The sequence below is a fragment of the Myodes glareolus genome, chromosome 8 (assembly GCF_982192425.1).
Source record: "Myodes glareolus chromosome 8, mMyoGla1.1, whole genome shotgun sequence".
Classification (NCBI taxonomy): Eukaryota; Metazoa; Chordata; class Mammalia; order Rodentia; family Cricetidae; genus Myodes; species Myodes glareolus.
The window spans coordinates 20405795-20432582 of record NC_142033.1 but is presented as its reverse complement, the minus strand read 5'-3'; the positions used below and the strand labels follow the sequence as shown (position 1 = coordinate 20432582).

The 26788-nt window shown below is 38.1% G+C and overlaps 1 protein-coding gene and 1 pseudogene across 3 annotated transcripts in view; both read right to left on the bottom strand.

Moving 5' to 3' along the window:
* Nucleotides 1-10119: 10119 nt before the first annotated feature.
* Nucleotides 10120-11028, bottom strand: LOC125402930 (sulfotransferase 2A1 pseudogene; annotated as a pseudogene).
* LOC125402934 (UDP-glucuronosyltransferase 2B17-like) overlaps nt 10120-26788 on the bottom strand; it is a 32367-nt gene continuing 15698 nt past the window's right edge. For 2 of the 3 annotated variants that reach the window (XM_085691693.2, XM_085691694.2), the window contains exon 7: nt 24085-24321. Coding sequence is in view for 1 of the 3 variants with exons in the window: in XM_087908911.1 (XP_087765037.1) it covers nt 24042-24321 (280 nt within the window). In the remaining 2 variants the exon portion in view is untranslated. Of the gene's footprint in view, nt 24322-26788 lie in introns of all 3 variants that reach the window. The other variant, XM_087908911.1, reaches the window with a different exon arrangement.

Sequence of the window (26788 nt, the reverse complement as noted above, 5' to 3'; positions counted from 1 at the left end):
TCTGGTCTTCTTGATTATACCAACTATATGCTGTACTAATTTGAATAAGCAACTACTTTCAGCTCCATCTTTTGCTTCTAATGTCACAAAATGGTGAATAAAACATTGCAAGTAACTTGGAATATGCATGTGTAGTAGAAACCTTACTTGATATGTAAAGTGAAAATGATGAACTATGTCTTTTTTTTTTTTTTTTTGAGGCACGGTTTTTCTTTGTATCATTGGAGTTCTGGAACTTTCTGTTGACCAAGCTGGTCACAAATGCACAGAGATCTGATTACCTCTGCCTCCCAAGTGCTGGGATTAAAGTCATGCACCAACACTGCTCTGCATTTAAAGAGAATTTTTAATATTGTTGAGATACGTTCTTGCAGTCAGATAAAGTTTAAATTGTTTCTTTACTCTGAATTAGACTGCCACGCTTAAAAGGACATTGTTTGGGAACATAGCCCCATCAAGATCTAAACCAAAAAGGTTTAACACAGACAATAATTTACACTGTTCTCCTCTTTGCTCAGATCCAAAGAAAACTTGCATTGCAGATTAAAATAAAAAGTCAAAGCTATTGGCTGCAATAGTTTCCACACAAGCCTGATTAAATTTATGTCTTATAGGCCAAACTATGTTTATTCCCTATGCCCTACCCAAAAATAAGCCGTGCCCCATAGCCTATGTCTCCTCTGCCTCTTCCACTGCACAGGTCATATATCAAAAAGGTTATTAGTGCAGAAACTCCTTCTCATAAACTTTGAGGAGTAGATACAACCGTGTGCCTAGTGGGACTGAATCATCTCACTGAAGAGACCTAACTGTTTTCTGATACTCAATTGTCTGCCAGTTTTAAAGCTCTTGCTGAAGATTATTCAACTTTGGACCTTCTCTTGCACCCCTATTTTCCTATCCCTTCCGAATAATTGTCAATACATAATTTGAGTCCTCTTGGAATTGTGTGTAAGAGAATCCATCTAGACTATGTGGCAGCTTGTATCAACACTTTAAGTCAGAAAATGATAAGGATTTTCTGATTTAATTAATAATTAAATTAATAATTAATTTGATTATTAATTCAATAATTTAATAATTATTAAATTATTTTAATAATTATTTAATTATTATTAAATAATAATTTAATCCTGAGCTAGAAATAAGTAGTACATACAGAAATTGAGTCAGATAGTAAGCACTTGACCTTAGTATTATTTCTTTGGTCTGTACATATAAAATGTATACCTTAATTTGTAGATATATTTTGTAAGCTGACAGTCTACAAATACATCTTACTACAAAGGAATGAAGGCGAATTTTTTTACTTAGCAAGTAGCATGTTCCACAGAGAAGAAAAATTTTTCCCTTCATTATATTCTGCTTCTTAGCCAACATTGACAGATTTCCGGACTCAATGTTTAGATACATGGACAAATGTTACTCTCATCCTTAATCAGAGAAGCCCCTCTTTGCAATGAACAACTATAAAAGAAGCATGTCTGCTCAATATGCTGAGAATGAGTGGCACTTGAATGCTCATGGTTTTTTGGGAGCCTAGTCTGTTTGGATGCTCTCCTCCCTAGACCTGAATGGAGTGGGGAGGGCCTTGGACTTACCACAGGGCAGGGCACCTTGAATTCTCTTAGAACTGTAGAGGGAGGTGGGAATGAGAAAGGGGAGGGGGAGGGAGGAACGGGGAAGAAAATGGGAGGAGGTGGTAATTTTTAATAAATAAAAAATAGGGGATTTATATAACCAAGTCCAGAAATGTCTTCATTATCATCTTAATGTTGTAGCGCTTATATCTGCAAAACTACCACTATGTAAATGTTGCTTCCAGATTTTGAGATAAGTATGTGCCCCAAACACCTTGGACAATAGCTGTATCTGAAGACATACAAAAACTAGCTAAATATGTTTCTTCTCTCTTGTTTCTGTGAAGGTGCACTTTGTTCTGTAGTCTTAATTTAGACTCTTTTCTAATTGCTTTGAGTTTTCATAAGACAGAGCTTTCAATGAGTGAGTTATGCCCTCAAAGCACTTTTCAAGTGGGACCAGTAAAAGGCACATGATTTCTTCCTAATGGTGCAAACCTGTTCAACAATTACAACTACATCTTTAGTACCCTTCTTGCTGGCAACTGAAAACTTTCTCATACTGCTTTCCTTGCCAACTTTTCCATTTTTCATAACTGTCTACTATATTTCAGTGCAGAGCTGAATTATAGCAGCAAGAAGTGGTGATACCATATCCTGATGCAATTTGGCTTAAAATTTCTTCTGCCAAACAAATCAGTTATCTACTTTTTAATTTGTCTTCAATCAGCTTCTCAGCACATGAGCAGAATCAGCCAGATTCTTTGACAAAATATGATTTAAATGGCCTATAATCCAGTTGCCCTTAGAGTCTTCATTCCTCACAGCAAGCATCATACAAGATCAAAGCAAACAACTGAGAGAGCTGCACCTTTTGTTTTCTTTAAAGGTTTACAGGAGAATTAGTTGAGTGATGGATGAATGACAGATGTGGCATGTGATGACGCTGTAACAATGAGAAGGGGTTTTCAAATGAACTATTAAAGTACATTCTGAATATAAGAAATTGAATGTTCAAGAATATCATGTTTCTTTTAACTTTTCAGCTTAAAGAGTTGATATGTTAATACCACCGATTTCTTTCTTTATTTCTTTTTTTTAAATAACATAATTCTTTATTGATTCTTTGGGGATTTCACATCATCCAACTCGTTTCAATTGTGCTGACCTTCTTATCCCTCCGTGTCTGCCCCTCACCACTGCACTATCCCTCTGCCAAAAGGAAACCCTCCCAAAATTAATCAAAAATAAAACAAAGCAAAGAAAATAAAAACCACCTCGTTCCTTCATTTTTCCCACCTTTCCAATACCTCTTTATTTGTCCTAGTAGTTTTTGAAGCTACAGTGTGTCAGGCATTCTATCCCTTTGTCAATTTGCCACTTATACAAATGTTCACTGTAATGAGTTCAAGGCCTCTGGCCCACCATCATATTGTTAACCTGAGTTATCGAGATTCTGTGACTACCATTCCGGGAGACCAATTCCTTCTTGCACTCCAGCAGGTCACGATGGGGTAGATGTTAGAGTGAACCAGTTCAAGGCCCAGGATTTGGTCTGGGTGGTAACTGAGCAGGTCAATCTGGGCTGCTGGAATCACCTCCTTCTGGTAAGGTGTGGAGTCAGCTATCTCCTCGGCTCATGTCATCAGGGTCATCTCTCCCATACCCATGGTGAGAGGCGGAGCCAACTCTCCTGATATGGGGGCCCAACTTTCCCATGAGGGACAAGGCCAGCTCTCCTGCTGCAGTGGCCAGCAAGGGGCAGGGCCAGATATCCCAGGGCCAGTGAAGGGTGGGACTGACTCTGGAACCTGAGTCCTTTATTAATCCCCCTCAGCTATAACTCATAACTTAGTTCAGAAAAAAAAACAAGGATTTAATGTTTCTCATGAACTAGGTGAGAAGACTCCCTTTGAGGACTTCATGGACAGTTTAATCAAGCTGGCCCTTTAACAGTTCTTAGCTGTAGATGATCAATAGGCAAGGCAATTCTTAGAAGAATTCTTTCCATACTTTGAATGCTTCACCTAAGAGTTCAAGGCCCAGGCAAATGATTAACAAGATCCTACCTGCCTACCTACCTGAAAGCCAGGAGCAGAGGCAGGAAGCCGAGGTTCAAGGCCTCCATGTTAATGCAAACTAAGAGGGTGGGATAGTTACTCAGAGCTGGCACCTGGTGTAGAGCTTAATACAAACACAGCGCTCAACAAAGTCTCCATAAGGAGAGAGAATAACACAGCATGAACCTGTTAATAGAATTAAACATTTCATGTTCTTCCTTCCCAAATCAGCAGGTCTCTTATTAGTCAAGTGAAATTGGTATACTCTATCAGTATAACCAGTGCCGAGCCACTGACTTATCTTATTCTTGAATCCAATTACAATGTCTACATCTTTATGGTGACTTAAGTTGTCTAAGTATAAATGACAATACATGTTATGCATGTTCTGAATGGGATTTAATAGATATGTAGGCAAGTTGGGTGTGCACACAGAGAGAAGTTCTGGAGTTACTTCAGTGATATTTATAAAAATTTTCACTGATGAGTATGTTTAATATGTAATAAGAAAAGTAAATTTATTTCCAAATTCTCAGGTCGATTTCTTTCTTGCTTCTTTTATTCCATTACTCTCTTCCCCAGCATAACAAATAGAATCAAAGTCACTCGAGAAATCAGTAGGGAAACATTATCATAAAGGCTTGCTCATTAGTACATGCGTACTCATGTGTCTAGGGGGTTGGAAAAGGTTTTGTCAACTGTAGTGATGTTGTTAGCCTCAGGAATCATAGACTGCTATCAAAATATCCAGTGCAAGGAATAAAAAAACTTCACTTTCATTTGTTGGACTGGTGGACTTTCATTTGTTTGGACTCTTCCCAAAAATATAGATTCTAGCAATTGTCCTTGCTTGCTTCCCAGATCTTGAAGACAAGATGTCTGAAGACATTATACACTTCAGACTTAGGACTTGGAGCAATTGAGAAGCAATTGATCTGGAAACATCCTCTTTGAGAATTTTCATAGTATTAGAAGAGGCTACATAAGATCTCTAGATAGAAATGTAATCAATAGTCCTATTGGCTGTCAGACCTATGACTTATAACAATAACTGGCATAGCAAGATATTCATAATAACAAAATGTGGCACTTTTATCTTAGGTGTAATCAGATAAATCTAACTCTGATAGAACTTGAGGCTAACTGAGTGTCAAGAAATTCATGTGTGGTACTGTAAAGTGAGTCAGCTGCCCAGACTGGATAAATCACAGACCCCAGAAGTAGAACCTCCTACTACTGTTTTCCAAAACAAGTATCATTCCTAACTATATTATTAGCTTTATCCTTATAATCACAGGTAACTGTAACTCTCACAACTCATCAAAAATCTTTTATTGCAGCAAGTGGAGAATATTGCAGAGATCCAAAGCTGGTCAAAAAGGAAGAGAATAAATGATCATTGGATTCCTGAATCCAGTAAGTACACTTAGAGCAGCACAACTTCTAAATCAAAGGCAATGGAAACATTTTGGAAAAGATATCAGAAGAGCATAAGAGCCAGGGGACCAGGATGCCTGATGGAAGATGGTAACACACACACACACACACACACACACACACACACACACATATATACATATATTTGTATTATTGAGATATTGCATCCATGAAATCTCACCAGTGTGATTGCCTAAATAAGACCTGCCTAATGACAGCACCATTTGACCTGACAACATAGATTGGGAAAATTTCACAAAGTCCTATTCCTGTAGGGAAATCTATGGGCAATCAATGGCTGTCAAGATGGGAGTGCCAGGTTTCTCCAGTATGACCCCTCTGATCTACTGTCCAATACTCCATTGTCAGTCCTAAGCATGTGTATATAATATGCATCAAAAATAGAAATCAGTAGCATGTAGATATGGTAGAGGGTAAAGCAGGAATTGAAGGAAACAGAAATGAGCCTGAAAATAATGAAAATATAGTACCTGCATATGTTTTCCTCAAAAATGAAGTATTTCTCAAAGGAAAATGACTGAAAACACATGTACTAAGATTGACACAAGTCTTTTTAGGGCATTCAGGACAACCATGACAACCAGAGTGCTGTATTGTAGACAGAATTGGTGACACACACCTTGAATCCCTGCAGTCAGGAGGCAGAGGCAGGTAGATCTCAGTGAGTTTGGGGCCAGCCTGGTCTACAAGAGCTACTTCCAGGACTGGCTGCAAAAATACAAAGAAACTCTGTAATGTAAAAACAAGAACAGTGTGCTGTATTGTTGTATGATAAACAGTGTAAACTTTTTGTGATGTACAATATGTCATTGATCATTAATGTTACTTAGTGGTTTTTGAAATATTCCTGCTTTAGAAAAGGGAACAAGTATAAAATTGAATCTGTAAAAGACAAGGAAAGAACACAGTGCTCCCTATAATAGGCAGATACTTTTACAATGCCCAATTTGTTCCTTGAATACAAAAATAAAATACTAGCTCACATTTCATTCTCTTTCAAACAAAAAAATTAAAAATTGGTTTTATTTTTGACTTCTCTTAAACAAATCAGATTGCTTCCTATCACTCTTTAGTTTGTTACTCATGCTTCAGTTTCCCAGAGTCTTACCCAGAAGGTCCTTCTGGAAAACCACTGGCAAATCCTGGTACTGGCACATAAAGTATCTGGTTTCATATCCTTAAATCTCCAAAACTCCTGTTAGTGGTTATATCATATTTCAAAACTTAAAAAAAGTATGTTAGAAATTAGACATTGCAAAACAAAATGCCATTTGAAAACCCAGTGTGCAAAACATGTAAAGAGACATTAGACAATAAGAACTATCAAAACATAAGGCAGAGTATGGCAATACCGTCTATGCTTTTCTTTACATTTAATCAGGTCGAATGTCATCATGACATTTTATGTGCAGTTATGTGCATATATTAGAGAATTAAAAAATAAGAATATATTTTTAAAAGTCGATGTGATCATAAATCATCTGCAAGGAAGAATGATTAAACTTTTGTGTATTTACTACAATTCTTCTAATTTTCCATTATTAAATTCATGTCAGTTAAAAAAAACACAGATCTTACTTATATTCATTTTTCTTAAATTTTAAAAGGGTTTGACACTCGTTTTTGTTATTCCTCACTTATTTTTGGCAAATATTCCATGTTTAAAATTTCTCTTCATTTTCAAGTGTTTTGGAGAAGGTGCCACAATGGATCGTTAGAGAATAGAGTTTCTGTCTATCCTAACCCAACCTTAATTTCACAGAGTATATATATTTAAGTTGTTCGCTAACTACTAGTGACTTTGTTGCTGGCATAAAATTCCCCATACTTGCTTGTGCCCTTCTGCATATTGAGGAGATTTTGCTTCCAGTACAAAAATAACAACCACAAAGAGCAACTGACATAATTTCTTTTAACATATAAAAAAGAAGTCTAATATTACTCATAATTAATTGAGACACTGATTTTACTTAGGAATCACAGGAAGTGCAGAGCACTTCATCACACGAGTCATATCACTGTTGCTGAGACTGGATATTCCTTTCATGTGGGAAAGGAACCTGCTGTGCTGCTCCTAAGTGCCAGTAGCTGTAGAAAACATTCAAAATCCCAATGGTGCTGCATCTGAACAAATATGATAGATGGCAAAACACTTCAGGGTTAATGGACTTTCTGAAATGACAACCAGTTCCACAGCCAGACCACACAAATGGTGCTCAAATTAGGAATCCTAAACTACCCTTGTAAATGTGAGCTTCACCTACATGTTCAATATCTGTTTGCTACAATAAATTTAAATATTTCTTCAGGATCTCAGGGAAACCCAGCATGAGTTACTACAGGGAGACTTCATGGGATAGGAAACTAAAATCTAGTTCATACATACTCCAGATTAAAGTTCAGATGTGGTAAGTTATCTTCATATACCCTATGAAGAGACTCAACAGGACCTTTTCTGTCATCAATCTTATTTCTACTGCATTATCTCTTTTTTCCTTATTTATTTATTTATATATCTATCTATTTATTTATAAGAATTTCCACTTCCTCTCCTCCTCCCAATACCCTTCTGCTCCCCCTACTCCCTCTACTCCTCCCTCTCCAATCCCAAGAGCAGTCAGGGTCTCCTGCCCTGTGAGAAGTCCAAGTTCCTCCCCCCTCCCTCCAGGTCCAGGAAGGTGAGCATCCAAACAGACCAGGATCCCAAAAAGCCAGTACATGCAGACGAAACAAGTCCCAGAGCCATTGTCAATGGCTTCTCAGTCAGCCCCCATGCCAGCCACATTCATAAAATCCGGTTTGATCACAAGCTCCTTCAGTCCCTGTCCAGGTGGCTTTGGTGAGCTCTCATTGGATCAGTCCCCTTGTATCAGTGGGTGAACGCACCCTTCGCTGTCCTGACTTCCTTTTTCATGTTTTTCTTTCTTCTGCTCTTCATTTGGACCTTGGGGGCTTAGTCCAGTGCTCCAATGTGGGTCTCTGTCTCTATCTCCATCCATCATCGGATGAAGTTTCCCTCTGGTTCAGCCTTCCTTGCTCACGTTCTCCCTCCGTCTGCTACACATTTGGACCTAGGGAGTTAAGTCTAGTGTTCCAATATGTGTCTCTGTCTCTATCTCCATCCTTCGCCAGATGCAGGTTCTGTGGTGACATGCCAAATATTCATCAGTATGGTTATGGGCCAAGGCCAGTTCAGGCACCCTCTCCTCTGCTGCCCAGGGAACAATCTGGGGACTTCTCCTTGGGCCTGGGAACCCCTCCAGAATCAAGTCTCTTGCAAACCCTAAAATGGCTCCCTTAGTTGAGATATAAACTTCCCTGCTCCCATAACCATCCTTCCTCCCTTCCCCACCTCCCATTCCCCCAAGTCATTCCCAATCCTCCCCCTCTCCCCTCTCCCTAACTATCTCCCCTTACTTCCACCCCTCCATGCCCCCGTGCACCCAAGCTTGCCTGGAAATCTTGTCTACTTCTAATATCCAGGAGGATATCTATATGATTTTCTTCAGGTTCACCTTCTTATTTAGCTTCTCTAGGATCACGTATTATAGACTCAAAGACATTTAACTATGGCTAGAATCCACTATGAGTGAGTACATACCATATTCCTCTTTTTGGGTCTGGGTTACCTTACTCAGTAAAGCGTTTTCTACTTCCATCCATTTGCATGCAAAATTCAAGATGTCATTGTTTTTCACCGCTGAGTAAAAGTCTAATGTGTATATGTTCCACATCTTTTTTAACCATTCTTCTATTGAGGGGCACCTAGATTGTTTCCATGTTCTGGCTATTACAAATAGTGCAGCTATGAACATAGTTGAACATATACTTTTGTAGTATGATAGGGCATCTCTTGGGTATATTCCCAAGAGTGGAATTGTTGGGTCCCGAGGGAGGTTGACTCCCAGTTTCCTGAGAAACTGCCACACTGATTTCCATAGTGGCTGCACAAGTTTGGATTCCCACCAACAGGTGCTGGCATAACTGAATGTCAACCTGTAGAAGAATGAAAGTAGATCCATATCTATCACGACGCACAAAACTCAAGTCCAAATGGATTAAAGACATCAACATAAATCTGTCCACTTTGAACCTGATAGAAGAGAAAGTGGGGAGTAGTCTACAAGGTATAGGCACAGGAGACCACTTCCTAAGTAGAACCCCAGTAGCATAGACAATAAGAGAATCAATGAATAAATGGGACCTACTGAAACTGAGAAGCTTTTGTAAAGCAAAGGACACTGTCAGTAAGACAAAAAGACTACCTTCTGACTGGGAGAAGATCTTCACCAACCCCTCATCAGACAAAAGTCTGATCTCCAAAATATACAAAGAACTCAAGAAACTAGACACCAAAACTCTAATTAACCCAATTAAAAAATGGGGTACTGAACTGAATAGAGAATTCACAATAGATAAACTTCGAATGGCCAAATGACACTTAAGGTCATGCTCAACCTCCGTAGTGATCAGAGAAATGCAAATCAAAACCACTTTGAGATATCATCTTACACCTGTCCGAATAGCTAAAAGCAAAAACACCAATGATAGCCTATGCTGGAAAGGATGTGGAGTGAGGGGAACACTCATGCATTATCTCTTAGCTCCCACTTCTTCCTAAATGAAACACACTTTACTCTTCTGGGTTAGAGACAAAGTACCATAGACAATATTTGATTGTGTCTAGTTCACTAAAAGGGCAGGGACCATTCCAGCTTCTTGTTTACAGTGTCTTGTTTTAGGTTTGTCACATTCTAGAATAGACAATCCTTATTTTTTTTCTGAATAAACAGGGTACAAACAACTGAGGTGGTGAACTGCTTTATCCATTCTCTGAGAAGTCTTCTGAGTGGTTACTAAACAATCCTAGTTCAGCATTCTAATAAAGACGGTAGGGAAACATGGGAAATCTCTATGCTACTGCAATTTTGGAAACAGTTAATGCTATACTACAGATATATTTTTATATTATACGATTTATTCTTTGACCACACCCAGTCATTCACAGTACAAATACATGATTTAAAAGTTTTAAGAATTTATTGCCATGGGAACAGTTCTGGTGGGAAACCAATCATTTTCTCCTGGAATACTTTATCAAACCCTTCACCTTGGGCTACAGTAAAGTGATTCTTCCAGTCTCCAGTCATGCCTTTCCTCATGAGATTGAACCATTAGTAACCATATCTTCTGGGATGATGCTAAAATTGGACATTTTATTTTCTTTCATGACTTGGAAAGAACTGTACTTGAGGACCAGATCCATTTCATTTTTCTCTAACTTCTTTCATAGGATGTCACAGATCTTCTCTATGTCTTCTGTGTCCTGTTTCAGGTCTTCATAGCTCAAAAGCAGGAAGTTGTCCCTTTCTCTCATGGACAGTCAGGCATGGGTGTGCTCAAATTATGATCCATATAAAACATTTCCTTTGAGGAACAATTCAAAATAATTTATCAGAAACTCTGGATTCTTAACAAGGTTTGTCTTATGAAAGAAAAAAATAACCAGACACAAGAACATCTCTGGGATTTCTGATGACATAGATCATCTTGGCCTTGGAACTGAAGGAAGACTTGAGGAAAAGGTGGAAGGAAAGATGAGAGCTGATGAGGCATAGTCCTTCCTGATTGATTAAAATTTGATATCCTATTTGAGTCTCTTCCCAGGGTGAGCATTCCCAGATGGGCACAGATTGAATTCACTTGAGATTCCCCTTGGTCTGAATCAAGCAGACAATCTCAATCAGCCAGTTAGGTCCTGATTTGGGGTAAGTCAATATGACTGTGTCTTCATCTCTAACCACAAACTTATCACTGATTTCTTCAAGTATTTCTGTTTCAAACCCTAATTCAGGGAAAGCTATTCCTTCAAACAAAAGGAAGTCTGACAAGGCAAAGAGCTCTTTGTAAGTGCTGTTAGGATCCCAACTTTAGCCACCTGTACAGCTTCTAGCTAATCTTGAGATCTAACGTTTATAGTACAATGAAAAGAAATCATTAACAGACAGTAGTTTATTTCAAAACTAACTACTGAAAGGAAGAAAGATATATTGTAACAATAAGTCAAACGTTGTTGTATTAAGCAACTGTGACTCATACAGAGATCACTCTCTAGCATTTCTGAGCCTGAGTTCATGACTCTAAACTACAAACTCAATAATACATGCTAGGTCATAGAAATGGGACTTACTTATCATGCTTCATAATTCAGTTTAGCTATCAGAGTGGTTTCAAATGTGTGAAAAAATTACAGAGATCACACAAAATGTTGCAACATGTAATTTCTTTTTTAAATAGTGGTTGTCTTCTCAGAAACTCATATTTCATTAGCTGCATATATGACTCCAACTTTCTCCATCTCCCTATACAACCATCTCTTTATTTCCCATATTTATGTGTTCTTTAATATTGAAATATTTTATTTATTTATTAAAAATTTCTACCTCCTCCCAGCCACCCTTTTTCTTCCCCCTCCCCACCTCACCGTCCTTCTCTAGTCCTAAGAGCAGTCAGGGTTCCCTGCCCCCTGTGAAGTCCAAGGTCCTCCCCGCTCCATCCAGGTCTATAAAGGTGAGCATGCAAACAAATCAGGCTCCCACAAGTCAGTCCCTGCGGTAAAATCAAACCCAGTGCCATTGTCCTTGGCTTCTCAGTCAGCTTTTATTGCCAGCCACGTTCAGAGTGTCCATTTTGATCACATGCTCCATCACTCACAGTCCAGCTAGCCTTAGTGAGCTCCCATTAGATCAGTCAAACTGTCTCAGGGGGTGGAAGTACCCCTTGCGGTCCTGACTTCCTTGCTCAGGTTCTCCCTCCTTCTGCTCTTCCTTTGGACCTTGGGAACTCAGTCCAGTGCTCCACTGTGGGTCTCTCTCTTGTCTTCTTCCGTTGCCAGATAAAGGTTCTATTGTGATATGCAAGATATTCATCTGTGTGGCTATGGGACAAGGTCAGTTCAGGCACCCTCTTCTGTGCTGCCCAGGGAAAAATCTCGGGACCTCTCCTTGGACCTGGGAACCCCTCTAGAGTCAAATATCTTACAAACACTAAAATGGCTCCCTTAATTAAGATATTTACTTTCCTGCTCCCATATCCATCCTTCTTCCATCCCACCCATCCCGTTCTCCCAAGCTCTCCTGAATCCTCCCCTTCTCCCTTCTCTCTACCTGTCTTCTCTTACATCCACCCCTCCCACACCCCCGTGCACCCAACTTTTGCCTGGCAATCTTATCTCCTTCCAATATCCAGGAGGATAACTGTATGATTTTTCTTAGGGTTCACCTTCTTATTTAGCTTTTCTAGGATCACGAATTATAGGCTCAATGTCCTTTAATTATGGCTAGAATCCACCTATGAGTGAGTGAAACCTCTTTTGGGGTCTGGGTTACCTCACTCAGTAAAGCTTTTTCTATTTCCATCCATTTGCATATAAAATTCAAGATGTCATTGTTTTTTACCGCTGAGCAACACTCCAATGTGTTTATGTTCCACAGCTTCTTTAACCATTCTTCTATTGAGGGACACCTAGGTTGTTTCCAAGTTCTGGCTATTACAAATAATGCTACTATGAATATAGATGAACAAATGCTTTTGTAATATACTTCAGATATTTTTCTATTATCTGCTAACAAAGTTTTTATATAAACTTTCATTTTCCCTGAATGTCTAGATTCAAACAAAGCTCAAGAAAAAGATTTAAGTGACCTCTGAGAATTTAGTTATTCTTGTGCAGTTTTGCTCCCAGTATCATCAAACTAGAAAAGTTTAGATTACACTCACTCACCATGCTTCCCTGTGATCACAATGCTTATTTCACTGTTATTGTCATCAAAAACACATCCTGATTGTGCTTTATATATGTTCTGAGAACTTGAGTAACACTAAATTCAAAAGCAATAGAATTTAGAGAATGTTTCACATCTGACCTACTTTTAAATATAAATATGGAATCTGAACTCTGAAATCTTATTTGTTTGATTGGCACCAATGTCAGTGAAGACAAAGAATTTGGTAGTTTCAAAGAACAGAGACACTCCTGCCATATATATTTTGTAGGGGTAATTGTTTATCCATTGTCTTTAGAGGATGTTTGTTGCCTAGTCAATAAATGTTGAGTGTTTTTCAGAGGTTACAATTTCTTCATTTGAAAATAATCTTCATTTTAATTGTTATACACTAGTCAGAGATTCAAGTCCAGTGCACTTTGAGATTTGGCACTCAAAGAAGAATAAGAATAGAATTTTATATAAAGTTACTGTGATGGTGTTGATGTATGTGTAACTTTAACAATGAGATATCATTTACTGTTTGTTGCAATGCTTGCCTTACCAGTGTATCTCTCCAATCTCTAGGCAAGCACTGTATGAAAATAAAGACAATGAAATAGATATCCATACTAAAAGGAGAACAAAAGGAAGAGAGGAAGGAAGGAGCATTGGAGGGAGGGGGGAAGGAAGGAAGGAACTAAGTCTCTTTAATATGCAATTTTAGCTAGTGATACAGATCATTAAATGATGGCCTGTTTTCTGTACTCTTCTGAAGATTACATGACAGCCTAATGTCAAACACATGTACACACTATACAATATAAGAGGAGGTAACTGAGGAAGGAAAATGAATTTCATATGGAGAGATATTCATAACTTGAGTTGCTACCAAACAAAGACAATGTGCTGGGAAACCAGAAGCAATGGAAATGAACTCAAGCTGCCACAGAGGTTAAAATTCAGAAGCCCAGAACCAAAACATCTGCAATATTCTTGAGAAGCTGTACAGTCGGTGTGGGATCTGTGGAGGTCACATAGAACACTTCCAAACTCACAACGTTCTGGTTTCATCTATCATCTTTCTTCGGGCTGTCAAACCACCGAGGCACTTCAGAAAAAAAGTGAGAGTGCCCATTTTATTGATATTGTAAAATATTGTACATAATGAGAGATTGAATGTTTAGGTTTCCTGAATTTACTGAGGTTTGTTTTGTGAGCCTACTTTATGATTGATAGATTCTGAAGAATGTGTCATGTTCTGATGATAGAATATATATCCCACATCTATTGTGTAAAATCTGTTATCAACACTGGGTAAGCCAGTTAGGTTATGTTAATAGCTTAATCCCACTTTGCGATTGTTGACTTTCTTTGTAGATATGATAAACTCAATATCTTATTTTAAATTTATTATAATATTAATAAAAGAACAACAATTTTAATTTCTTAAAGGCCTGATTCTCCCTTAGAGCCATATATTGTCTTATTGTTTCAGAAATTTTGTATCTGTATATTGTGATTTGTTCACAGAGCAAGTCAACTGTATTGATTTTATAAATAGGAAGTCATGTTGTCTAGTTTTGTTTACTAAGTTTAGTTGATTAAGAAATATCTAGGCAATATGATATAATTCTTCATTTATGTTTGTACAATAGTCCTGTTGACTGCAAGATGCAGGACTCCTAGCTTCTTCTCTATCATGTCTGGTTCATGCCACCTTGCCCCACCATGATGATGATGAACTGAACCACTGAACCGTAAATGAGTGTCTTTCTTTATAACAGTTACCATGGTCATGGTGTCTCCTCACAACAATAGGTAGAGCAATAGGTTAATACCAGTTCTGAGCCCATTTTTAGGAGTTATTAATATATCATATTGAATACTATACTGAGAATGTTCACTCAATTGCATATTCTCACTACAGTTCCTGTTCCATATCACCATCTTGGGACTCTACCTAGGAGGGTTCCTGTGAAGTAGCTGGATAACTGTATCAGCAGCTTACTTTATTCAGTTTTACAATAAGCCATGGGCTCTGACACCTCCACATTGCCATAGGAAGTACAACTTTGTAACCCAATTGGCTCAAACTGTAGAGAGCTTTCAGAAAAAAATGAGTATGCCATTTTATTCCACTGTTGCCCAGGTATCAGTGCAAACTTTCTGCTTACTTATCAGCAGACTGATGAAGAAATACTATAGCTTCAAAAACAACAAAATTGTCATAAATCCTGGCATGAGGGTGTTTGCAAGGGGAGGTTCAAAGAAGCAGAAAAGTAGTCCTATCCACAGATTACGAATCCTAGGGAGCTGTCACAACTATTAGCCTGATTGTTTTGACCTCTGTTGAAACTCTTACATTCCTATGAAGATCTCAGCTAGCCTTAATATTTATTTGGACCCAAAAAAGGATGAATAGTTCATACTCAGAAACACTACCTAATAATATGAGAAACAAAGTGTTAGTGTTCATAAATTTACATCCCCATGGAACAAAAGAACTACTCACTGACGAGAATGTGTCCACCTTTAAAAAACTGTTACAGATCTTGGATTCTGACTTGAAGCACTCTAGTATCACTTCACTCTTGTGCAATAAACCATCACCCTATCTTGCTAGCTGGCAATATACAAGTCCTTCAAATGTTATCAGTACAAAACTCCAACCACTACTTATTCGGCCAGATAATAAATGTTTAAGATGTGAGGGCTGAGAAATGCAGGCCCATTTCCCACATTGTCTGTCAGTCAGAGAATCTGAGAGACAGACACAGGATATTGCAGCTTGACCTCTTTTAAAGTTGGGTAAGCTGAGTGCCATCCTGAGGTAGGATACTAATACGATTCTGCTCCTTCTATTTAAATTATGAGGTCACCTGGGGAAGAGGATTTTTCTGCATAATTTACCAAGTGGACTTGAGTAAAACATGACTTAAGTCACCCAGCAACCTAGACAACAGAATGTTAATGAAGCAATAGTTATGTTCTCCCCGACTTTACCATCATATAAAAGCTGTTGGAAAAAATAAATGCAGGTGATTTGGGGGTCTGAATAATCACTGAAATTTCCTGCTGGTACTGTCATGTGACTTTTGTCTTCATTTTTCACACATCTCCACCCTGGGAAGAAGTGGATTTTATTGTGCTGGTCCCCAACATAAAACCAAGCTAACAGGGTGTAATTTGCATTAGAGCCTGTATTTATTTTCATCCCACAAATTTTATAAGTGAAATTTGAGAGAAAATGGTATAAAATTCTGCTTTGGCAGTCTGCTTTTAACAAATTGTTCCCTGTTTTGGGTTATGTAGATGAGATATGAATGCTCTTTGGAATGAAGTGAATTTATGATAATACACATATGTGACTTAACAGGAGAAAAGAGACTTCCAAGGATGGGCCTCTATCAGGCTCATCTTCCTGCTATTTTCCCCTGACCATTGGCCCTCACAACCTTTCACCTGTCATTAGGTTTCAATGAGGGATAATTGTGAGGCCTTCATGTGGCAATTTTGTCTGAGACAAAATCTTCCATCTTTGAGGGAGGTTCCTTAAGAACTAGAATATCTTGAGAGATGAAAAACATCCAATCCTACAGGAAAGCTCTCTAAGACTTAGGATGTTCTGAGAGATACTGAAACATCCTATCCTATAAGACAGCATCTTGAGTCTAGGAAGTTAACAACTCAAAAAGTTTCAGGACTCTCTGAGTCCAATAGATTCACTTGACCCTCTAAAAAATCTTACAGGACTTTCTGGTCACCAGGCAGATGCGGGCCCTCCCTGCGGAGCTCTCCCGAATCCTGTCCTAGCCTTTATCCAGGTACACCTTCCTCTCTTCCCCCCTCCCCTCTGGGGCCTCAAGATCTCCCCAGAGCTGCTCCCTTGCACACTAGGCCTGGACTGTGGGCTCAGGCCAGCAGGGGCATTTCCTTTGCTTTGAGAGCCTGCCTGAGGACAGGTAAGCTCTGTCTCAGCTCAGCCACACGCCTGGCCAGCAAGAGACAGTGATCTTCTAGCAGACATCCATTGGAGAAGGGGTGAGTTTTCTCCTGTCCCGAGGGCTTTGGCTAGGAGGACTTCAGACTTTCCCCGCCCCCCTCGACTATCTGGTCACCAGGCAGAGGAGACTCCTCCCTGCAGAGCTCTCCCAAATACTGTCCCAGTCTTTATCCAGGCACACCTTTCTCTCTTCCCTCCTTCCCTCTGGAGCCACAAGATCGCCCCAGAGCAGCTCCCTTACGCACTGGGCCGGGGCTGTAAGTGCAACCCGGCAGGACAGAGTGCCTGTGTTTCAATAGACTACCTGCCGAAAGGTAGACCTTCTGTCAGTGAAGTCCCTGCCCAACAAGGGAACCTGACCTGGTACCAGAAGATCCAATAGAGAGAATTTGAAGGAAGAGATGGGCAGACACCAAGGCAAGAACTCCTCCAACAATCTAAAAAACAACATGAAAACACCAGATACCAATGACCCTACAATAGAAGGTCTTGAACCTCTTAATTCAGAAGAAGCAGAAAAAATGCCATTATGAAAGCAATAGAGTCCCTTAAACAGGATATGAATAACTCCCTTAAAGAACTAGATGAGAAGTACAACAAAAAGATTGAAGAAATGAGTAAACAACTGGATGAGAAATATAACAAAAAGTTCGAAGAAATGAGTAAATCCATGAATAATACACTGGGAAACCAAGAAAAAACAATCAAACAGGTAATGGAAACAGTTCAAGAATTGAAAACTGAAATGGAGTCAATGAAGAAAACACAAAATGAGGGCCGGCTAGATATGGAAAATCTAGGTAAACAAACAGAGACTACAGAATCAAACATAACCAATAGGATACAAGAGATAGAAGAATGAATCTCAGAGTCTGAAGATACCATAGAGAAAATAAATGCTCTGATCAAAGAAAATAGCAAATCCAATAAATTCTCATCACAAAACTTTCAAGAAATCTGAGACAAAATAAAAAAACCAAATCTAAGAATAATAGGGATGGAAGAAGGAGAAGAACTGCAGATCAAAGGACCAGAAAATATATTCAACAAAATTATAGAAGAAAACTTTCCCAACATAAAGAATGATATTCCTATGAAGGTTCAAGAAGCATACAGAACAACGAATAGACTTGATCAAAAAAAAAAAATCCCCTCGCCATATAATAATCAAAACACAAAACATACAGATTAAAGAAAGAATATTAAGAGCTGCAAAGGAAAAAGGGCAAGTAACTTATAAAGGGAAACCTATCAGACTTACACCGGACTTCTCTATGGAAACCATGAAAGCCAGAAGGTCCTGGATAGAGGTACTGCAGAAACTAAGAGACCATGGATGCAAGCCCAGACTACTATACCCAGCCAAGCTATTGTTCACTATCAATGGAGAAAACAAAATATTCCAAGATAAGAACAAATTTAAACAATTCATAGCCACAAACCCAGCCTTACTGAAAGTAATAGAAGGAAAATCGCAACCCAAGGAATCCAACATTGCCATCATTACCTACACTAACTCATACATCTAGCGACCCTTCACGAGCTTAACTCAAAAAAGGGACACATACAAACTCTATTAAACAAATAAACAAAAAATCATAATAACCGGAGTCAACAACCACTGGTCATTAATATCACTTAATATTAATGGTCTCAATTCACCTATAAAAAGGCACAGACTAAGAGATTGGATACGAAAACAGGATCCAACATTCTGCTGTTTACAAGAAACACACCTCAATCACAAAGATAGACATCTACTCAGAGTAAAGGGTTGGGAAAAGGTTTTTCAAGCAAACGGACCTAAGGAACAAGCAGGTGTGGCCATTTTAAATTCCAACAAAATTGACTTCAAACTAAAATCAATCAGAAGAGATGGAGATGGACATTTTATACTCATAACAGGAACAATTCATCAGGAGGAAGTCTCAATCCTGAATATCTATGCCCCTAATATAAAGCCTCCTACTTATGTAAAAGAAACACTTCTAGAACTCAAGGCAGTCATCACACCACACACACTAATAGTAGGAGACTTCAACACTCCTCGCTCACCAATGGACAGGTCAATCAGACAGAAACCTAACAGAGAAATAAGAGAATTATTGGAGGTATTGAATCAAATGGACTTAACAGACATCTATAGAATGTTCCTCCCAAATAGGAAACAATATACCTTCTTCTCTGCAGCTCATGGAACCTTCTCGAAAATTGACCACATACTGGGTAAGAAAGCAAACTTCCACAGATACAAAAAAATATTAGTAACCACCTGTGTCTTGTCAGACCACCATGGATTAAAGTTAGAATTCAACAACAATGCTACCCCCAGGAAGCCAACAAATTCATGGAAGTTGAACAGTCAACTACTGAATCACCCCCGGGTCAAGGAAGATAAAGAAAGAAATTAAAGTCTTCCTTGAATTTAATGAAAATAAAGACACAAAATACTCAACATACTCAAAACTATGAAAGCAGTGCTAAGAGGAAACTTCATAGCACTAAGTGCCCAATTAAAGAAAACGGAGAAAGCACACATTGGAGACTTAACAGCACACTTGAAAGCTCTAGAAAAAAAAAGAAGCTGATTCACCCAGGAGGAGTAGAAGACTGGAAATAATCAAACTGAGGGCTGAAATCAACAAAATAGAAACAGAGAAAACAATCCAAAGAATCAATGAATCAAAAAGCTGGTTCTTGGAGAAAATCAACAAGATCGACAAGCCCCTATCCAAATTAATCAAACAGCGGAGAGAGAACATGCAAATTAATAAGATCAGAAATGAAAAGGGGGACATAACCACAGATGCAGAGGAAATTCAGAGAATCATTAGATCTTACTACAAAAATTTATATGCCACGAAGTTGGAAAATGTACAAGAAATGGACATTTTTTTTAGATAAGTAGCATATACCAAAGTTGAACCAAGACCAGTTGAACAGTCTAAAAAGACCTGTCAGTCGTGAAGAATTAGAAGCTGTTATTAAAAATCTCCCTACCAAAAAAAGGCCGGGACCAGATGGTTTCAATGCAGAATTCTACCAGAACTTCCAGGAAGAGCTAATACCTATACTCCTTAATGTATTTCACAATATAGAAACAGAAGAATCATTGCCAAACCCTTTTTATGAGGCTACAGTTACCGTGATACCAAAACCACACAAAGACACGACCAAGAAAGAGAATTACAGACCAATCTCACTCATGAACATTGACGCAAAAATACTCAATAAAATACTGGCAAACCGAATCCAAAAATACATTAGAAAAATTATCCATTATGATCAAGTGGGCTTCATCCCAGAGATGCAGGGCTGGTTCAACATACGCAAATCTATCAATGTAATCCATCATATAAATAAACTGAAAGAAAAAAAACATATGATCATTTCATTGGATGCTGAAAAAGCGTTTGACAAAATTCAACACCCATTTATGATAAAGGTGTTGGAGAGACTGGGGATACAAGGATCATACCTAAATATAATAAAAGCAATATACAGCAAGCCGTCAGCTAACATCAAATTGAATGGAGAGAAACTCATAGCCTTTCCTCTAAAATCAGGAACATGACAAGGCTGTCCACTCTCACCATACCTCTTCAATATAGTGCTTGAAGTTCTAGCAATAGCAATAATACAACATAAGGGGATTAAGGGGATACGAATTGGAAAGGATGAAGTTAAACTTTCATTATTTGCTGACGATATGATAGTGTACATAAGCGATCCCAAAAACTCTACTAAAGAACTCCTACAGTTGATAAACACCTTTAGTAATGTGGCAGGATACAAGATCAACTCCAAAAAATCAGTAGCCCTCCTATCCACAATGGATAAAGAAGCAGAGAGGGAAATCAGAGAAACATCACCTTTCATGATAACCACAAATAGCATAAAGTATCTTGGGGTAACTCTAACCAAGGAAGTGAATGACCTATTTGATAAGAACATTAAGTCTTTGAAGAAAGAAATTGAGGAGGATACCAGAAAATGGAAAGACCTCCCCTGCTCTTGGATTGGGAGAATCAACATAGTAAAAATGGCAATTCTACCAAAAGCAATCTATAGATTCAATGCAATTCCCATCAAAATCCCATCAAACTTCTTCACAGACCTGGAGAGAACAATAATCAAGTTTATATGGAAAAACAAAAAGCCCAGGATAGCCAAAGCAATCTTATACAATAAAGGAACTTCTGGAGGCATTACCATCCCTGACTTCAAACTCTATTACAGAGCAACAGTATTGAAAACAGCTTGGTATTGGCATAACAACAGATGAACTTCGAATGGCTTAAAAGTACTTAAGGTCATGCTCAACCTCCTTAGTGATCAGGGAAATGCAAATCAAAACAACTTTGAGGTATCATCTTACACCTGTCAGAATAGCCAAACTCAAAAACACCAATGATAGCCTATGCTGGAGAGGATGTGGAATAAGGGGAACACTCATCCATTGTTGGTGGGAATGCAAACTTGTGCAGCCACTGTGGAAATCAGTGTGGCGGTTTCTCAGGAAACTGGGATTCAGCCTCCCTCACTTGGTAATATACCCAAGAGATGACCTAACATACTACAAAAGCATTTGTTCAACTATGTTCATAGCAGCATTATTTGTAATAGCCAGAACCTGGAAACAACCTAGGTGCCCCTCAATAGAAGAATGGTTAAAAAAGGTGTGGAACATATGTACATTAGAGTTTTACTCAGAGGTAAAAAACAATGACATCTTGACTTTTGCATGCAAATGGATAGAAATAGAAAACGCTTTACTGAGTGAGGTAAGCCAGACCCAAAAAGAGGAACACGGTATGTATTCACTCATAAGTGGATTCTAATCGTAATTAAAGGTCTTTGAGCCTATTATTCGTGATCCTAGAGAAGTTAAATAAGAAGGTGAACCTGACGAAAATCATGTAGCTATCCTTCTGGAGATTGGAAATAGACAAGAGTTCCAGAACTCTCATCTGGCGATGGAGGGAGATGGAGGCAGAGACCCACGTCGAAACACTGGACCTAGCTCCCTAGGTCCAAACGAGAGACAGAAGGAAGGAGAACGTGAACAAAGAGGGCAAGAGCAGAGGAAACCTTCATCCAACGTTGGATGGCGATACAGATGGAGACCCATATTGGAGCACCAGATGGAACCCTCCGCGGTCCAAATGAGGAGCAGAAGGATGAAGAAAATGAAAAAAGAAATCAGGACTGCGATGGGCGCCATCACCCACTGATACAAGGGGACTGATCTAATGAGAGTTCACCAAGGCCAGCTGGACTGGAACTGAATGAGCGCATGATCTAACCAGATTCTCTGAATGTGACCGGATTCTCTGGATGTGGCTGGCCCGGAGTCTTTCTGAAAAGCCATTGACAATGACACTGGGACTTGTTTCCTCTGCATTTACTGGATTTTTGGGATCCAGTCTGTTTGGATACTCACCTTCCTGGACCTGGAGGGAGGGGGGAGGAACTTGAACTTCCCACAGGGCAGGAAACCCTGACTACTCTTAGGGATGGAGAGGGAGGAGGAGAGGGAGTGGGGGAAGTGGGAGGGTGTTGGGAGGAGGGGCGGAAATGGAAACTTTATAATTTAATAAACTTTAAAAAAATAAAAATAAAAAAATAAAAAATCTTATAAGCAGTAAGACTTTTTATGATATATTCTCTTACAAGATGCATAACCTGAAGAAGGAAGAGACAGTACGAGCTGTCTGGAAGAGTTTCAGGACAACTGAGCATCTTTGTACAGACATTTTCTAACCTGTCATGCTGCCTTCAAGTTATGCACTGAGCTCTAGTTTTCAATAGTCCATGAGACAGGGAATTAATATATGCGTAAGAGTATAAAATGACGCATTGGATTTAACATATCCTCAGGTCAAATTCTCAAATTCCTATAGCCATACACTAATTCCACTTGACTTCTCAGAACTGTGAGCTCTAATCAGAAACAGAAAGCAATAACACAGAGATATGTTGCAGGTATTAAATCTTAGCACATCACTAGGACAATAATCTAAAGGTTAGTGTTTAGTCCGTCAAAATATTATCTGTTGTTTGGTACTGTAATAGATTTTATGACCTGCTCTAACATTATCATTTGCTTTTACTTTTATCTTATATCTTCCTCCTTCAGACAATGATAAAGCTAGCCTTTCTTTTGTGTCTGATTTGGTGCCTTAAATACATTTGGCTGGATAGATACTTGGACTCAGAGCACAGTTTGTCGATCTTTCTCTCTGTATCGTTCTTTAAGAAGCACATGGACCTGACTGTTCCAATATGCAAGCAGTTCAAAAAATGGTCAGATTGTAGATCACATGACGTGATCCCCCTGAGAAGCAGTTCCTCAAGATTTTGTGTTGAAGACTTTGAAACTATACTCTGTGTGACCCTAGCTTTAGTCACCATCGAACTTCAGGCACTGTTGCTTAGTTCACACGTTCCCCTTGTGCTCTCAGGATCTTGGGACTCCCTCCTGTGCTAACCTGACACAGCTGAAGGACTTCACCATGGCATGGGTCCAGACCAAATATTGTTTCCTAAGCTTCCTCATGGGTGGAGATTCCCCAAGGCTACCCTGTGGGAGCATTTTCTGACTGGCAACTGTTCTCGTCTTAGTCCAAATAACACCATGGCCTCCGATAGCAATACAGGCCTCTCTCATCAGGCCATTCCTTGTTGTCTTCAGGTCTACAGTCCTACTTGTCTTCACAGAGAACAAACTGCTCCCACTTCCCTTTCTGTCTCACCTCTTCACCACATATTTGCTTATCATAATGCTGCATGCCCTATATCATGCCGAGGCCTCTCCTTAGCTTTCAAATTTTCATTTTTTTTTGTTTTTGTTTGATAAAGAAAAGGTTTTATTTCATCTTATAACTTCCTGTCCATAACTGAGGAAATGTAGGCCAGGTGTTCAAAGCAGGACTTAGGAGGTAGGACTGAAGCAGATACCATAGAGGAAATGTGCTTACTAAGATGTTTCTTATCATTTGCTCAGCTTTTTTTTTCATAATGTCCTTTATTTTGTGAAATTATAATATAATTGCATTATTTTTCCCTTCTCTAATAAAGATATGCCTTGACAGAGTAATCAGTGAATGTCCAGATGGCCGTTCATAAATTAGAACGATGCTGAAATGTAGTTCATGTGCCTTCTCAATGAGCTCTACTCACTCTTTGTTTTCTTTCCTGTCTTTAAAAACTTTCGATAAATGAATAAGAAGGATTTTATGGAAAGAAAAGCCATGACTGCCACACACGCCAGTAGGAATCCAATCACATCCAGAGAGTGGTACTGGTACCAGGTGAGGTTGTGTGCCAGTGGCCTCAGGTGCTTGGCCCCTTTGTGGCGCATGACAAACTCAATCCAGAAGATGGCTCTGTCCAGGGGTTTCATGGGCTGGTCATGATGAATGGTTGACAACCACATAGCATTCTTTTTATAGCTGATAGAAGGAAAACAGACATTAACTTACATAAGAAATGAAAAATGCACACGTGTAAACTTTTGTGTAAACATTAAAGTTAATCATACCATATAGAAGTAAAATATATTTCGTTTCATGTTCAGAGGCATGTCTGAATTCATTGAGCATGCAATATTAGGCATTTAAAAAGAAAAATAATAAAGATCAAATATTCCTAAAGTAGAGTTTAGACACAGCTAAGTCTTAAATATAAAATAAATCAAAGTGAGATATTATTTGAGTATATAAAGACTCAGTTATCCATAAGCAATTATTAGTAATATTTGTGTGAAAAATGTGTACTAGTTTCAGGATGTATAAGTAGAAGACAAATCACTCTTGAGTCCTCATGGTGGTGTATATCTGTGTAAATTTGATAAAGATTAAAATGAGATTTTTTTTTGGTACATCTATCAATGATTAGTGGTTTTAATTACAAATGTGTCCTGGTTCTTATTAATTAGCTCTAATAGCTGCTTCTCAGTGCTTTTACATTTTTCTAATTAAGGTCATCAAATATTTGATTAAACTAATAGGAAGAATAATTTTCAACTCTGTTACTCTATTGAACTTTTTATTACATTTATTATGCTTTTTGTTAAGTATAATCACAATAAATTTTTGCTTTTACTTTTAAATATGAGTGTGAGAGAGTATGTGCTTAACGTGTGTAAACTGTGTGTGTAATTGTTTGTGTGCGTGTTGGTTTATGTTTATTATGAGATCTGCTGGAGTAAGAGTTACAGATGTTTGCAACCAACTGATGTAAGTGTTGGGAACAGAACTCTGGTCCACTGCTGGTGCAAATCTTCCCTTATCCACAGAGCCATTGTTCAAGACTAAGTTTTACTCTTATTGTTGATATACATTTTCTGTTAGCATTGTAATTTTAGTAGTATGAGTTGTAAAAAATTCACACTGAAGATCATATATTTGATGTAGTTGATTTTAATGCTGAAATAATTATTGATGAGCATATAAAGGAGAAGGGTTACAAAGACAAGTCATTAACTCTAATATCAGTTTAATGAAGCAAAAGTAGCAATTGTAATAATGGTAACTTACTGTCTTTTTATTTACAAAGAAAAATGAGAGAATTATTAATTTATTCTCATTAAATAATCATCACTTCTTAGTCTGTATGTTACATTTATTTAAAATTTAATTTGTAACTTATATGATTAGGAAATGAGAAATGGGTAAACTCCTTAGGGAACAGTAGGAAGGTTAATACAAAAGTAAGGCAGACAGTAACAAAGTACCAATAAAGATATCAGAAAAGGCCATGAAAAATTTTACTCTTAATAATTTATTAAATTCTCCCAAAACACATACAGTTTTATGCATAAATATACATATATGATTTTAGTGATTTTTTTCCTCTTCTGTACTGATGGTACTCAATCGAAGAGTCAAAGAGCACCTTATACAAACCTCAATACCAAATATGAGAAATCCTCTTTTTAAGAGATTGGCCAAGTCTGTCAAAGAAACTCCCTAAACATAGAACCTATTGGTGGTGCTTATTCTCCAATGGTGGAAGGTAAGTTTTTATTTCTGAATGAGCATTCAATTCAGAAGTAGAGTCCAGAGACCTCTCAGTTGGTACTGACTTGACATCCCCCACCTGAAAACTAAATTTTGTGGTATAAGACAGTAGAGAGGATTGAAAGATTTTAAAAGCCAGAGGGAAGTGCTGTGAAGTTGTTTCTTTGATAAACTAAACTCATCTAAGTCTCAACAACATGTGTACCTGAACAAGATCCGAATAAGATGACACCTATAGTCTTTTTAACAACATAGGTCCCTAACAAAATTAGAATAAGTAGGAAACCTATACTCATTCTCAAAAACATAGGTCCCTAGCAAAATCTGAATAAATATCACTTCTGTAGTCATTCTCAAAAACATAACCCTATCAAAATCTGAATAAGTAGGACATCGATATTTGTTCTCAACCAAATAAGTCCCTAAGCAAGTACTTGATGTAGATCTTTTTGTATGAACATTAAAAATAATTACATAGTATTATCACAGTATTCTGTGAATAAAATTGGTTAATAAAGAAGTGACTTGGGCCCAAGACAGGGCTGAACAGATCTAGGCAGGTAAAACTAAGCTGAATTCTGGGAGAAAGAAAGTAGGGTCAGAAAGAAGTCATAAAACCTCTGAAGGAGATAAATATCAGGCCTTTACTAGTAAGCCCAAACCACATGGTGATACACAGATTAATTGAAATGAGTTAATTTAAGAAATTAGAGCTAGCAAAAAAAATGTGCATTAGCTTATAGGAATAGCGGTATTGTAATCAAAGAAAAATAATTATCCACATGTTCATTTTTTCATAGTAATAAATTCTCCTTATTTAAATTTATCCTAAGACCGGTTGCATATTTAAATATCTAACCATATACTTACTTTTATGTTAATGTTTATGCTATTTTGA